Here is a 16,056-nt window from a genome sequence, read left to right as displayed (position 1 = left end):
TACATTGTATTGCAATGTACAACATGTTGTGATTCATACAAATGACTTGATTCTGACACCTTGTGCAATCAGTTAATCTGGTACACCTGCTCTGTTTGTTTATTTAATTTTTTAACATGTAGGTGCTGGTGACAAGGCCAGCATGTATAGTTCCTCCCTGCTGTCTCTGGAAATTACCAGAGACAGCAGGGAAATTACCCCCCCCACCGCTGCTGCTACTGAACCACTCGAGCATTAGGGCATCTTAATCCAAGCTACTTCTTTTAATTTTTTTAAATCTAAGTTTGAAGCACAAGCTGAAATGGAATTCTCCAACTCTCCCCCTAGATAAGAGTTAAATAGAACTTGAAATGATATGCTACAATGTTGACAATTATATTCAGCACTGTATCCTCTTGGCTCTAACTATTGTACTTGAGCTTGACTTGATTGTATTGATGTACAATATTTAATCTGATTGGATCGCATGTAAAGGAAAAGCATTTCACTGTACCTCGGAAACATGGCGATAATAAATCTAAATGTATTCTCTGGGTTACTGCTGGGACAAAATGCCTTGCACAATCTGAAGTGCTGAAGTTTCTCTGGAATGGAATTATAGTGGCACACGCCAGCTTCAGCTGGGTGTGCAGATGTTGTTTCATTCCTCGATTGCTGATGGGGAAGTGGCGAAAGATTTTGGAGAGACAGCTTTCCAGGAGTGTTTAAGTGAATTTGGTGATTTATAAAGGTAGTGAATGGAAAAGTGGATCCAGTGAAGGAGATCAAGCTGTAGCAAGTAAAGAAATGACTTTGGAGTTGATAGTGTGTAGCTTTTCTTGAGTGAATGTTTATAAAATAAACACCTATACAGGTTGCCGGTATAAACAAATCTTTGGAATCATTTAAACAGCAATCTGATGCTGTATAGAGTCATTGTAGATGGTTAAATGATGATGGGCCACATGGCCATTCCCTGTGGTTATCTTGTCGCTGTCATGCAAATTGGATCGCTCCCAGAATCAATACAACAACTGTCCAGGTAATGTCGAGTTTTAAATGCATGATTCTGTATGTTTCAGATGGAACAGATAAAAGTCCTGTTTATACTGTCTACACTTGTGTATAAATCTTCTCTTATCCTTGCTGCTGACATTGTTTATCTCCACCCAGTGCTGAAGGGCACTGGTGATATGGAAAATTTATCAGTAAACCTTCGGAGAGCCGCAAATCTCAAGGGTGCCTGAATTTGTGATATTCTGCCCAGAGCAAAACCATGCAGTCCTTCAATTCAGTTGTAACTGAATCGTCTGTTCATTTGCAATTATGTAGAAATTAGTTACTGACAAAACAAATGTGGAACAAATACCATGGAACCAAAGGGATATGATGCTGGGGGTGTAACGTTAACTTTAAATAGATGATTAATAGCAATCCTGTCGCAATAGGAAATTTGTGCTTAATCCTGTTTGTGTGTGAATTTGCAGGGGCCTTCATTTCAAGTTCATAAAGTCATGTTTAAGCACTATTTGAAGCATTAGCCTGACGGCATTTATTTGGACTCTGCTAATCTACATTCCCGTGATCACATTTCAGTTGACTGAGAATTTACCTGAATTGTTTACACAAGGACCCAGCTCCAAGTCTGTTTGCTGTTGAATTTGTTATCTAGTTTACATATAAGTGGGTGTTGCTTATAGACGGAATTTGGTTAAATTATTTTCACTAGTTTCGGTGTGATGGTATGTTTTAAGAGGCACCATGCGTAAACAGGAAGTGCATGTTGGGCAGGTAACATGCAGTTGATTTTCGATACTTGATGAAATATTCAAGTGAGGGGAAGGAAACTATAGACAGGCTGTTCCATTAACGTGCGACCTAGCTACTGCTTGCAGCTTTTGGAACTGGTGTGGCGAGCTGAAATTAAGCATGTATTTGGAGGAGAAGGCCGAGTGTGCAGGATGTTGGTGAGTTTGGATTGCTACTTTCAATACTTCAGAACTCTGGCTGGCTTTCCTTGAGTCCAGAGAAATAGAACTAAGCAAGGGTTGGAAATGTTTTTCATTCATTCCAGGGTATGTTCTTGTAAAAACCAATGTCCAGTGGATGTATTCTTTCCAAGTCAGGATGGCGAGTGATTTGCCAGGGTACTTGGAGATGGGAGTGTTCGCATCAAATTCAAACTAGTTTGTCGTGTACACTGGGATGCAATGAAATTTCTTTTTAGCATGAAGCTCACAGAGTAAACGGTGTATATGACAATAGAATAGTTTAAATGTTAGCGATACAGTGTGGAAACGGGCCTTCAGCCCACTGAGTCCACAATGACCAGCGATCACCCCGTACACTAGCACTAACCTACACACTAAGAACAATTTTACAGAATTCAATTAACCTACAAACCTGTATGTCTTAGGAGTGTTGGAGGAAACCAGAGCACCCAGAGAAAACCTATAGTCATAGGGAGAACGTATAAACTCCGTACAGACACTAGTCAGGATCAAACCCAGATCTCTGGCGCTGAAAAGTAGCAACTCTACTACCATTGCGCTACTGTGGTACCTTATAAATAATAAATAACATTAATGTAAAGCAGCAGAATAGTATGAACATCGTAGTGCAATCTGAAGTAGTGCATTAATGGACAAATGAGGTAGAGGTGCATCTCTGGGAGAGCGACGTGAAGAGTGATTGGTTCAGGAGCTGGATAATGGTGGGAAAGAAGCTGTTCTCAAGACTAGATGTCTGGGCTTTCAGGCTCTCGTATCTTCTCCCGGAAGGGGACGGAGAGAAAAGAGAATTGCCAGGGTGTTGGGCATCCATGGCGAGGCTTCCTGATAATTTCTGTAGCACATTGTTAGTTATTAAAGAGAATCATCATGAATGTGCCGAATCGCCTCGTACCTAAGAAAGTAAGAAACGTAGAAACATAGAAAATAGGTGCAGGAGTAGACCATTCGGCCCTTCGAGCCTGCACCGCCATTCAATATGATCATGGCTGATCATCCAATTTGGTATCCTGTACCTGCCTTCTCTCCATACACCCTGATCCCTTTAGCCACAAGGGCCACATCTAACTCCCTCTTAAATATGGCCAATCTGGCCTCAACTACCTTCTGTGGCAGAGAATTCCAGAGATTCACCACTCTCTGTGTAAGGGCTCTGTTTGCTTGATCACCACATCAATATGGAAGGTCCAGGTTAGGTTGCTGGTAACATGAATGCCTAGGAACGTGAAGCTGTCGCTCATCTCCACAGCAGCGCAGTTGATAACAAGGTTATCATCCACCACCTCCTCCCCTGGTTTATTTGGGTCAGCGGCCAACTCTTTTGCCTTACAGCATCAGAGACCCGGGTTTGATCCTGACTATGGGTACTGGGTGTACGGAGTTTGTACATTCTCATGACTGGATGGCTTTCCTCTGGCTGCCAAAGATGTGCAGGTTAATTGGCTTATGTAAATTGTCCCTGGAGTGTAGGATAGAGCTAGTGTACGGGTGATCACTGGTCAGCGTGGACAAAGGGCCTGTTTCCACATTGGATCTTTAAACTAAGCAGGGCACAAAACCCTGAGGGGCACCAGTGTTGAGGAAATGTTACGACTAACTCTTAACTGAATGAGGTCTGCAGGTCAGGAAATCCAGAAGCCATCTGCAGATGGAGGTCCCCAGGAGGTTCGCTAGGAGCTGCTTTGGTACTATGGGGCTGACGATCGACCTGCAATTAATGAATTGCATTCTGACATGGGTGTTCTTACTGCTAAGGTGATCCAGAGCAGAATGTATTGCAAGGGGTATTACATCGCCTGCAGACTTATTTTCCTGTACACAGATTGCAAGGGGGTCTAGATTTTCTGTAGAGTGTAGACAACAATTTTCATCCCTCAAATGGTGGTCAAGCATTTGTGATGTTGGAAAATCAGCTGTCAGTGGGTACAAGGAAAGAGTAGATTAGTACCAAGGTGTCTAGACATGAAATATTCAGGGAGTGCGGTACCAAGCAAACAATACTCTAGAACTGCTGTGGTCAGACCTTTTGCAGTGTATTCCATGAATACATTGTACGTTTTGGTCGACACACTGCCTCAGAGGTCACTTTTAATCCAGGATAGCATGCAGTAGCCAGTTCTTGCATGATTCATGATAATTGCGTTCAGCTCGGATTGAATTTGCCCTGGTCTGAAATGAGCATCTTTGTTTAACTTCCAAAGATAATTAAGAATGCAGTTACATATCTCCATCAGATATATTTAATCTAATTTTGTTCTGTGCGTTTTATGAACAAAATTAATGTGGGATGTGTTACTTAACCTAAAATTCTTTCTGCTGTGCTGTAATTTTTTTAATTTCTATAATTATCTGAGGAAACCTCTTTCCTTGTTCTCCATTTGAGAGATGTCCTTCATGTAGAAGAATTTTCAGAATCAATCTGATGGAGGAACTCAGCAGGTCAGGCAGCATCTGTGGGGGCAAAAGACAGACAAATATTTTGGGTTGGGACCTTTGAGACTGACCCACTGAGTTTCTCCTTTTTCGTGTGTTTTTATTTTTTGAGTTTCTGTCCTCTGGGTGTGCTTTATAGATGCTGCTGGCCGGTGGCAAGGCTGCCTTGTACTTGACCATTGGTCACTAGAGTTGTATTAACACTGGTGTGGTCACTGCTACTTGTTTGATCCCCTGAGTTCCACTTGCTCAAATAGTGAACGATAAACACAGTTGATGCCTGACCTTGCATTTATAGATGTGTCCACAGTGGTTCTCCTGAGTGTGTCATTCAATCCTCCTGCACAAGAGGGTTTTTAATTGACCAGAGGAACCAGCCTGCTGTCTGGAACTTGGGAAGGACAATTGTAGATCGCCTCATCAGGAGGAGCACATGGGATGCACTTGGGCAATTAGATCTGCATTCCCATTGACAGCCCTTAGCCCCATTGTTGCAGAGTCTTTGTACCTGGTCTTGTCATTGTGGTCAGTCGTCGAGGTTACTCAATTAGTCAGTCATACAACATGCTTAACTTGCCCATGCCAACCAAGATACTGCATCTGGGCTAGTTCTACCTGCCTGCAATTAGCCCACATCCCTCTAAATGTTTCCTATTCATGTAGCTATACAAATGTCTTTTAAATGTTATAGTACCTGCTTCATCTACCTCCTCTGGCAACTACACTCTATATTCAAAATTTTTTTAAAGGTTGTCCCTCAGTTTCCTATTGCATCTTTCCCCTCACCTCAAACCTGTGTCCCTTGTTCTTGATTCCTCTATCCTGGGTAAAAGACTCTGTACATTCATCCTATCTTTTCCCCTCATGATTTTATATACCCCTATAAGATCACACCTTGGCCTCCTGTGATCCAAGGAATAGTCCTAGCCTGCCCATCGTCTCCCTATTGCTCAGGCCCTCGAGTTTAGTTTAGAGATACAGCGCGGAAACAGGCCCTTCGGCCCATCGGGTCCGCGCTGACCAGCGATCCCCGCATATCAACACTAACTCACACACACAAAGGACATTTTTTTACATTTACCAAGCCAAATTACCTACATACCTGTATGTCTTTGGAGTGTCGGAGGAAACCGAATATCGCGGAGAAAACCTACGCAGGTCACGGAGAGAACGTACATACTCCGAACAGGCAGCCCCCATAGTTGGGATCGAACCCGGGTCTCCGGCACTGCATGCGTTGTGAGGCAGCAACTCGACCGCTGTGCCGCCACAGTCTTGGCCACATTTTTGTAAATCTTCTCTGCACTCTTTGCAGGTTATTGACGTTCCTATAGCGAGGTGACCAAAACTGAACACGTGCTGTCTCATCTTATACAACTAACATAACATCCCAACTTTTATATTCAATTGTCAGTTGATTCAAATCTAATTCATCAGTCACACAAGTCTCCATGGTCGTGTGTCGATAGCTGTCACTAACCTCTGAAACTGAACAAGATAGAAACATAGAAATTAGGTGCAGGAGTAGGCCATTCGGCCCTTGCATTCAATTGATCATGGCTGATCATCCACTCAGTATCCTGTACCTGCCTTCTCTCCATACCCCCTGATCCCCTTTGACAAGGGCCACATCTGACTGGCCAATGAAGTCTACTGTACTGAATCCAGACTTGCCCCTTTGCTGCCCAGAGACCGCATGACTGCTTTCTCCCTTTGCTGCATTTTTCCTGTTTTTCAGTTTCATCCCACCCCACATCCCAAAGACATTAAGGTTTGGTAGGTTAATTGGCCTCTGTGAAATTGCCCCTAGTGTGTAGGGAGTGGATTCGAAACTGGGATAACACAGAACTAGTGTGAATGGGTGTAGAGTTAGTGGGCCACAGGGCCTGTTTCCATGGTGCAAAAGAAAATTAAACCGGACCAATCACCTGCTGAGGTACTACGTAATTCCAGTTTGGACTGTGGCACTGAATGTTGCTTTACGTGGAAAATGCTGGTGAGGACTCCAGTCCTGCGGCACAAGAACAAGATTTCTATCCTCAGCTTATCAATATGCCACTTATTTATTGCGTTCCTTGTTGCAATAAAAGCCAGACCTGTTCTGATATGAGTATTTTGGAGAGCAGCTGAGTATCAGAGGACAGAAAGGCTTTGACAGATAGACACAAAAAGCTGGAGTAACTCAGTGGGTCGGGCAGCTTCTCTGGGGAAAAAAAGGAATAGGTGACGTTTTGGGTTGAGACCCTTCAGACTGAAGGAGGGTCTCAACCTGAAACGTCATTTATTCCTTTTCTCCAGAGATGTTGAGTTACTCCAGTTTTTTTTTGTCTACGGTTTAAATCAGCGTCTGCAGTTCCTTCCCACCCACAGCGTCTGACTGTTTACTTTGAGCTCGGTGCCTGACTTTTTCTAGTTCTAACTGAGCATTTATCATTTTGATTGAATAGAGGCAGCTCTAACTTTACTGAGTTATGTGTTTGGTCCCTCATTCACCTGCTGATGATCTGGTGGAGAGGTTAGTGCTCTGTGGCTGAGGGCCTAGTCCTGCACTATCACTGTCCCTGGCTTCCTCGAGCAGAGGGTGTTTAGGAAGGAACTGCGGATGCTGGTTTAAACCGAAGACAGACACAAAGCTGGAGTAACTCAGCGGGTCAGACAGCATCTTTGGAGAAAAGGAATAGGTGACATTTTGGGTCGAGACACTTCTTCAGGCTATACCCAAAACATCACCTATTCCTTTTCTGCAGAGATGCTGTCTGACCTGTGTGCCTGGGTCCTGGACTTTCTCACCGCCAGGCCCCAGGTAGTCAAGATGGGAGGGAATACATCGAAGTCCCTCACCCTGAGCACAGGATCGCCCCAGGGTTGCGTCCTCAGCCCCCTATTGTACTCCCTGTACACACATGACTGTGTGGCTAGGTTCAGCTCCAATTCAATAATTAAGTTTGCTGATGACACTGTGGTGGTGGGCCTGATCTCAGACAACGATGAAAAGGCCTACCGGGAGGAGGTGGCTGATCTAGCACTCTGGTGCCAGGAGAACAGCCTCCTCTTGAACATCAAAAAAACGAAGGAGCTGATCATGGACTTTAGGAGGGCACATCATCCGAGGACGTACACTCCATTGAGTATAAATGGGGATCCTGTGGATAGGGTGAACTGTTTTAAATATCTGGGAGTCCACATCTCTGAGGATATGACATGGGCATCACACGCCTCGGCACTCGTGAGGAAGGCAAGGCAGCGCCTTTACCACCTCAGGCAATTGAGGAAATTCAGAGTGTCTCCGAGGATCCTCCAGTGCTTCTATGCAGCGGCGGTGGAAAGCATCTTGTCCGGTAACATTACCATCTGGTTTGGGAATTGCTCTGCCAAGGACAAGAAAGCTCTGCTGAGAGTAGTGCGTTCGGCCGAACGTACTATGGGAACTTCACTCACCCCCCCTGCAGGAACTATACAACAGGAGGTGCAACTCCAGAGCAAACAAAATCATGAGAGACCCCTTCCACCCCTGCAACGGACTGTTCCAGCTGCTACGGTCAGGCAAACGCCTCCGTTGTCATGCGGTGAGAACGGAGAGGTTGAGAAGGAGTTTCTTCCCAGAGGCAATTCGGACTGTAAACGCCTATCTCACCAGGGACTAACTCTACAGAACGTTTTTCCTTCTATTATTTATTATGTAAAAGAATATGTGTGTTATGATTGTGTTTATAATTTGTTTGGTTGTTTTGTTGTTTGTCTTTTGCACAAAAAATCCGCGAGCATTGCCACTTTCATTTCACTGCACATCTCGTATGTGTATGTGACAAATAAACTTGACTTGACTTGACCTACTGAGTTACTCCAGCTTTTTGTGTCTATCTTCGAGCAGAGATAGGTGTGGCTGAAGCCAGTCACACCTCAATGACTGCTTAGAACTTCCTTCAGTGTTTGATGAGGTCATCATTAAGCACATTGCTGATTGGTGGATGTGCAGAGGAATCACAAGCCTTGGCATTCCCCTTGAACTTTAGACTTGATTTGGAAAGGCGACATATACTGGAAAGCTTTTGGTAAATCGCTGCACTTGAGCAGACTTTGAGCTGGGGACAACGGGGAAAGGTAACACCAGCATCTGCTGCATCTAGTGATTGTAACCAGGTTTATTTGTATTTAGTTTGTTTTGTGCTTCTGGAAATGGCAAAATCTACTACTTTGGACCAGCTGGTTGCTATACCGGGTTATTAAAAGTGGCTGTGTACAAATTGTATTTTACCTTTGTGACCTGCCAGCTTTTTTTGGATCTAACAATTGGTCAAGCTCGGGTGGTTGACAAATCATTGCCATCCCCTACCCCTTCCCACCTTCACTAAAAGTGAAATCCTTGGATTCTTTTCATGCCAGGTTTTGAGTTGGTGTTGTGACCAATCCCGAGATTAGTTGTTGATCCATGTTTATTTTTTCAATCTAAGTAGTGGGTCTGAAAAATGGAGTTTGGGAGAAATTATCCATTGGATTGAGACGTGCTGTCTGTGTCGCATTCGTTCTGACCAGTGTTTTGGATTGATTTTCTTCAATTTTTTTACAATATTTTGAGAAAGAACTGCATCTGCTGCTTCTCCAATGCCATTAGCTTCAGAGATGTTGCTCTTGATCACTGTTGAAGCTGTGACACTCTTGGATAACGCACACACGTGGTTCTCAGTTTCTAATTTCCTCATCCGTGTAGTTTGAAATACAGATGGAATCTTGGTTCTCGCAATGACTGCCACTTTGAGTGGCACTGAGCTAAAGGCTGTGCACCAGCTGAAATATTTTAGGAGGTTCTCCAGGACATGTTCTCGTACTTTGACTGCATTAAGCCAGGCATCTTGTATACATTTTAAAACTCCTTCTCAACCTAACCTACTTTCAATCCACTATATGCATCTATCCCCTGATATCTCTATTTGGACCCCTTTCTACCACAATACTATGTATAGCATCAACTTTCATGTCTATTCCATCTTATTTCAATCTCTTTGGGGCCTTCTGCCAAGTTTATCACAGTTTACTGTGCCTTTAAGTGCTGTAAGAAGTGGACATGTGAATTATTTCCCCGTGCCCACTAAACAATTTTGAAAACCAATGATCTTAATGCTGTCAACTTTACTGACACCTCCCTCCAGTCTATAAACAACTTTCACATCCTGTAAATAAGACAAATGCCTAGAGGCTAGATACCTAGATAGACTGATCAGATGTATTTTGGAAGTCCATATGTACCACATCAATTCCATTTTGCTTATCGAGCCACTCTGTACATTTATGAAAAAAAAACCTCCAGTTTAATTAAACAGAGTCACTTTCAAAAATCCATGTTGTATTCTTCTATAAATCGATATTTGCCTGGGGCATTTATTAATTCTGTTTGTGATTATTGCATCTCTAACTTTCCTTGTTACCAAAGCCCTTGAATGTTCATTTTCAAGGGAAGGAGATTTAGCGTACTGGGTAACTACCCAGGAATTTACGTCTGATTCTGTCCGTACAGACCAGGGTATGTGCAACGTTTTGCTGCTGTGGTAACATTCCATACTGTGTACATTCCAAGTTTGGAACCAATTTTGCATGGTGGGGAAGGGAAGTTCTACAATTTCATTGTATTTTAATTTTGAGGAACTAAATTCCAATCTCCTTGAATGTTGCTATTCAGCTTCTTCTTCTTTTGAGTCCATCTTGTTACAAATGTTGTCCTCGCTGTCGTGTCAATCAGTGGGAGCCATCACTTGTTGCAATAGACGATGATGGTAGCAGAATTAGCTCGGGATACTTCCAGTTTCCAGCCCAGCGACGTGGACGCTTCTGCTATAGGGCCGCTATTCAGCTGCCTGAGGTTCACTTAGTCGTGTGGCTGGCTGTACACAAACCTGCAATTGAGAAGCTCATCAGGTATCAGTGTGAAATTTCATAGTCCTTGATGTCCATGAAAATGTTGATTTCATTAAGTTTCATGTGTCTCTTTAAGCCATGTAATGGCTGCATACTGTACTGAAGTAATGCTCTACCACACCACCAGGAACTCTGGTCAGCCAACCTCAACAGAGAAAGCCAAAACCCCCTCTAGGAGTGAGGGTGGGTTTGGGTGAGGGTTGATAGTGGGGGTATTTACACAAGTTCCTGAAATCTTAAGATGTGGCTGGGATGAGGTCTTGTAGCTGAAGATGTTCACGGATGAATTAAGAGGGAATCCCAGAGTGAGTCTGGCTCATGTTTGATAGCTTCTTTCTTCAACTTCCATTTCCTTGATTAGATGAAGGCAGTCATGCATTGGGTCCAGACGTTTGAATTGGACAAATTGGGCCAAAAATTGAGTTATTTTAAAAACTTCAAATTGAACGGAGGGCAACCTGGAAGAACTGATTAAGTATTGTTTGCAAACATACAGGTATTTATTCATCTATTAATCTAAGCGTTGGGTGCTTGTTACAGTTGTACAAGAACTTTAGTTAGCCTGAATTTGCAGTATTGCCTGCAGTTCTGATTGCTCCATTACAGGAAGGGTGTGGAGGCTTTGAAGAAGGTCATCAGAATGCTACCTGGACCAAGGGCTACTGGCATTAAGGAAGAGTGTGGACACATTTTAGATTGTTTTCTCTGGAAAATCAGTGGCTGATAAAAGTGTATAAAATTACAAAAGGAAGTGTCAGGCAAAATTGTTGGGCTTTTTCATGATATGTAATTGTATAATATACTAGAGGGCATCAGTTTGATATGGGGAAAGTTTAAAGATATATGTAACACGGTGTATTGCACGGTGGACAGTGCCTGAATGTGCAGCCTGGGGAGGTGGTGGTGGAAATAAGATGCGATAACAACATTTAGGAGGCATTTAGATGGACATATGAACAGGCAGGTAACGGACAGATATAGACCAAGTGCAGGCAGCTGTGCAGTTTAAATTGGTGGTATGGTTAGCACAGACATCGTAGACCGAAGGGCCTTTGCTGTACTATGAGATTAAATGATGGCCAAAGTAATAATGAAGGCACTGAGCCTGCAAAGAGTGAGATAGGCTGTGTTGCCAGGTGTGGGGGCAGCACTGGGCCAGGGTGTCCATGTAATGCTAGGATTGTGATGCCACTGATCTTGTATGCTGGTACCTTGTGGGGAGGGTCCTCTTTGATTGGTGGGGTAGGAGGTGCCTCTTGTTACTCCAGCTGTAGGTGTAAGCCGAGGTGGAGAGATCAGAACCTCGAATCAACACTCAGGACAGCAATGACCCAAGGCTGGGCGGCTTTTGGGAGATGAGATGGCTTTCAGGCAATTATTTTTGCTTGTTTCACTCGACGGGTTTTGGAAACCTGAGAGTTTGGAGCATCAACACTGTGTTGCACAAGGTGATTCACCAGCTGGCTCAGCTTAAACATGTAGTGTTGAGTTGTCCTAGCAACGGTTGAATTGACAGGTTGTGTAACCTGCTTCCTGAAGCTCTTTTTAAAAAAAAATCCCCTCTGTGAATTCTCACGGCAAAAAGGTGGCTTACCTGTGAGGGCAGTGGGTATCGTGTTTGGTGGCTCCAGACTGTTGGAACAGTTGGGCCCTGTTTTGAGACTGGGGGCAATGATCAAGCAGTGGGCAGCAGTCAGATCTTTATTAGCTGTGATTTATTTACTGGGGAATTTGCACCAGTCAGGTCAAAACTAACTTAAATTCTGGGCTGTTTTGGTTACATGTCAGCAGGTGCTTAATGAGTCATTGGCTGATTGTGTGTGCGCAGTGTAGCCGGCATGAGTACCTGTGTTCAGGACTACCCTGTTGAATTGTTTTTGATTCAGTTTATTAATGTCACATGTTCTGAGATGCAGCAGAAGGCTTAAAAAAACAGATGTTTTCTGTTCTGTACCTGAGGCTTGCTATTCCATTACAAGGACAACACTGATAACTGGCTGTAAACACACAGCGCACTGGTTGAACTATTCCTTTGACTCCCTCAGTGTTTCTAAAATTATTGTGCACCTATGCTGTGGTATTTGTTGCTTGGGTGATAACTTACACGGTTCTTTCAGTGCTGTGCAGTCTAACATTGACCTGCTCTGTTTTCAGACTAACGAAGTGACAGACAGTGCTTACATGGGCTCTGAGAGTACCTACAGTGAATGTGAGACGTTCACAGATGAGGACACGGGTACCCTGGTTCACCATGGAGCACACGATGAGTTGGAAACTGACAGTGCCATAGACACCACCATAAACTCCGAGTTCACAGATACACCTGAAGATTCAGAACACACTGTTCCGTTTAATGGGACCATGAAGTAAGTACGAGGACTGTTCACTTTTGTTCTGTCATTTCAATTAATGTTGAGGGTCCCTCTCCTATAAATCGGTATCACGCCTGGCCGTTGTGCTTGTTTGGCACCCTAACCTTGTCATTGACCAACGCCAAGGTAATTTTCAGAGGCCCCATGGTATGAGATGCTTGTGGAGCCTGCAGCGCCTCCTATGGGTATGAATTGGTACTGCAGTGTCTGGTGCCGTCGCCACATCACCCACTTGTGTCCCAACATGAAGCATGTGATTTCCTTCTGGAACTGAAGGGTTTTCAAATTGGATGCGGTGCACCACAATATACATTTTTTTTCAAGGGCCAACGTTTGGAGCAGGCTTCCTAAATGGGTGGTGCCAAGTACTCGCCATTTTACTTTAGATGCACGTCTCCATTGTATCTATCTCCTGCAGCAAAGGGAACTCTTCCAACAAGTGGGGAACGATGAAACTAGAAAGACTAGCTTTTCAAAACATTTGGTTTGAATGGAGTTGATAGAAAAACAGTGTGGTGTAAGTGAGATCTGCACTGCTGTGACTGCAGTGAGATGGGATACCCCCATCGGATGGTCCATGGTGCAAAACAATGTTTACACAGTCCGGATCGGGGAAACCAGACGTGCCAGTGGTTGACTTTGAGTGAAAGGCTGGTAAGCTGCATACAGTGCCACAGTGTTCCTTGGAGTTTAACCAAATCGGATGTTCCACTAGGTCAGTCTATTGATTAAAAAAAGTTAACAAAAAAAAAATCTAAATTAAATCATGAGTGAGAAGGGTTTTGTGAGGACGTGTGGTTCCAGGCCTTGATTGCAGCCTTGGTTCAAACACAGACAAAAGCACAGGACTCCAGATGCGAGTAGAGTGCCAGACTTTAACATCAAAGGCAACATGAGTGGGGCCTGCAGGATCCCTGGTTTAAAAAAAAAAGTTAAATAGCTAGGAGGAGATGCTTCACTGTCTGGAGTCATATTTCCCATAGAGGATCAATATGGTTGTTGAAGATGGTTCTGGGGGAACCAGTGGCCAAATTCAAATGGACCAACCATATTCCACTTTCCTTGGGGATAAGAATGACTTGCTGGCCACTCTACCTCCATGGGTTTGGAGGTAACTGATGAGTCCTCAATGGGAACTGCAAGCTCTGCCACGTTTGATCGGTTGATGGGCTGTTTTGGATACTTTACAAAGCCTCCACTGTCTGCAATGGCCTCTTGAAGTGTCGGTGTAGGCAATCGAGGAATAGCAATGTGTTTTTTAAATGGGGAAGAAGAAGCATGAGTGGAGAGCTGTGACCAGTGGTGTTCTGCTGGGATCAGTGCTTGGACATCTGATTATATACAAGTTACTTATACAAAAAGGTAGGTGGGCTGATTAGCAAGTTTGCAGATAGCACAAAAGTGGTCGACTTGTGGATAGCGAAGAAGGTGTCAAATATACAACGGGATATAAATTGGTTGTAGATATGGGCTGAAATGGAAGATAGTGTTAAAGGTGGATAATTGAGGGGTTGCACTTTGGGAGGTCAAATGTACGGGAAGGTACAGTTAGTTTAGTTTATTATTGCCACGGGTAGTGAGGCACAGTGAAAAGCTTTTTGTTGCGTGTTATCCAGTCGGCGAAAAGAGTATGTACGAGTACAATCAATCCGTTCCGTGTACAGATACAGGATAAAGGGCATAGTCAGTGTAAGAAATGCTGCTGTTGAAATAAGAGTGGAGCGATTTGTAATGAGAGCAAATACACTTCTGGGATCAGCACGCTAAGTTGCCTGGCTTTGGTCCATCTTGGATGTAGTATAGTTCATGACAGGACCCTTGGGAGTATTTATTATACGGAGATCTTGAGGTTCAAAAATCCATGGTTTCCTGAAAGTGTATAGTATATAGAGTGGTAAAGAAAGCATACAGAATGCTTGCTTTCATTAGTTAGGTTATTGAATGTAAAAGCTATCTTATTGCAGCTTTATAAAACTTTGGTTAATTTACACTTATGTGTTACTATTACGTGCAATTCTAGTTCCCTCATTCCATGTTGAGGCTTTGGAGAAGATACAGAAGAGGTTCACTAGGAGGTTCCCTGGATTAAAGAATATCAGCTGATAGGAGAGGTTGGCCAAACTTGGATTGGAGTGTCAGATGCTGAGAGGAGACCTGAGAAGTTATAAAATTGAGACGCATAGATAGGGTAGTAGACAGTCTTGATTTTTTTATTTTCCCAGTATAGAAATATTAAATACTTGAAAGTTAGTTAATGGAGATGCATAGGCAAGGTTTTTTTTTTTGGTTTTTTTTAAACCCTAAAGGTAGGTGCATGGAATTAGCTGCTGTGGGAGGTTGGTGAGGCAAATATTATCTTGGTGCTTTTGTTCTGGGTGTCCGTTCTGCAAACATTAAATAGTGGAGGTAACGGCTTAAACCCTCCACCCCAATTGTCCTGGAATAGAGTCCACTCCACGGGAACTTGATGATGGTGAGGTACAATTTCACATTGAGGAATCCATACAAATACTTTAGCTGTAAAAGGAAGTTTGAGGTTCCTATTTCCTGTAAAATGCATTTGTAGTAAGTCCCCTTCTTAGAGTGATTGTGTTCAACAGCTTTGAAGCAACAAAGCCACTGAATTAAGTTGGTGCTATGTTTCCAGGATACGATCAGTGTGCCTCTAAACTCTAAAGGATCGGTCTGAAATGTCCCTATTCATTATGGCAAAGAAGGGGCTTGCTTTAATCTTCAGTGAAAGAAAAGCTAATAACTATATCAAGTCCAGCTCTTGCAATGCTTTCCCCTTGTTGCAAGATGTATCAATGTACAATGTGCATGGATGTATTTTTACAAGGTGCAAGCTGTAACTTGCCAGTACCTTTTAATAAAAACTTGACTAACCAGTAGCTCTAAATAAGTACGTTGCCTCCAATGGAAGTAAACCTCTGGTAGAAAATAAACAAGCAACTGGTGTTAACTGGTGTTAACTTGCTGTTAACTGGCTTTCTCAAGTCAGCAGGTATAAGCCAGGGATAAACCAGGCAGTTTTCCAGCACCAGGTGCTGTGCACTGGAGCTGAGCCGTACACAATGTAGCTCTGTATAGCGTGAGATAGAGTGGGGGAAGGCTGGACTGCATGCTTGACATGAAACGGCAGGAGACATTTGAAAGGTCAGCGCGGTGTACCTCCGCTGAGGCAGGACGGCGCATCGGGAGTCATACAGGGAGCTGTCGCCAGGGAGCTGCTCAATCGGACTGGTATTTCCTACCATCTTTATCACTTCTGCAGTTAATTGGCTCAAGTGAAAGAATTATTTTATTTGGAGTGAAATAAAACTGAGTGTAATTAGTATTCTTTAAATCCCCTG

The 16,056-nt window shown here is 43.5% G+C and overlaps 1 protein-coding gene across 7 annotated transcripts in view; it reads left to right on the top strand.

The window, feature by feature from the left end:
• rab11fip3 (RAB11 family interacting protein 3 (class II)) overlaps positions 1-16,056 on the top strand; it is a 69,202-nt gene that overhangs the window by 35,238 nt on the left and 17,908 nt on the right. For 3 of the 7 annotated variants that reach the window (XM_055651474.1, XM_055651472.1, XM_055651473.1), the window contains exon 4: positions 12,486-12,697. In XM_055651474.1, coding sequence (XP_055507449.1) covers positions 12,486-12,697 — 212 coding nt within the window. Of the gene's footprint in view, positions 1-1,000; positions 1,022-8,402; positions 8,523-11,640; positions 11,780-12,485; positions 12,698-15,009; positions 15,947-16,056 lie in introns of those variants that run through there. The other 4 variants (XM_055651478.1, XM_055651477.1, XM_055651475.1 and 1 more) reach the window with 4 other exon arrangements.

This window comes from Leucoraja erinacea, chromosome 20, assembly GCF_028641065.1.
Source record: "Leucoraja erinacea ecotype New England chromosome 20, Leri_hhj_1, whole genome shotgun sequence".
Classification (NCBI taxonomy): Eukaryota; Metazoa; Chordata; class Chondrichthyes; order Rajiformes; family Rajidae; genus Leucoraja; species Leucoraja erinaceus.
This window is presented reverse-complemented; position numbering and strand designations above follow the sequence as displayed.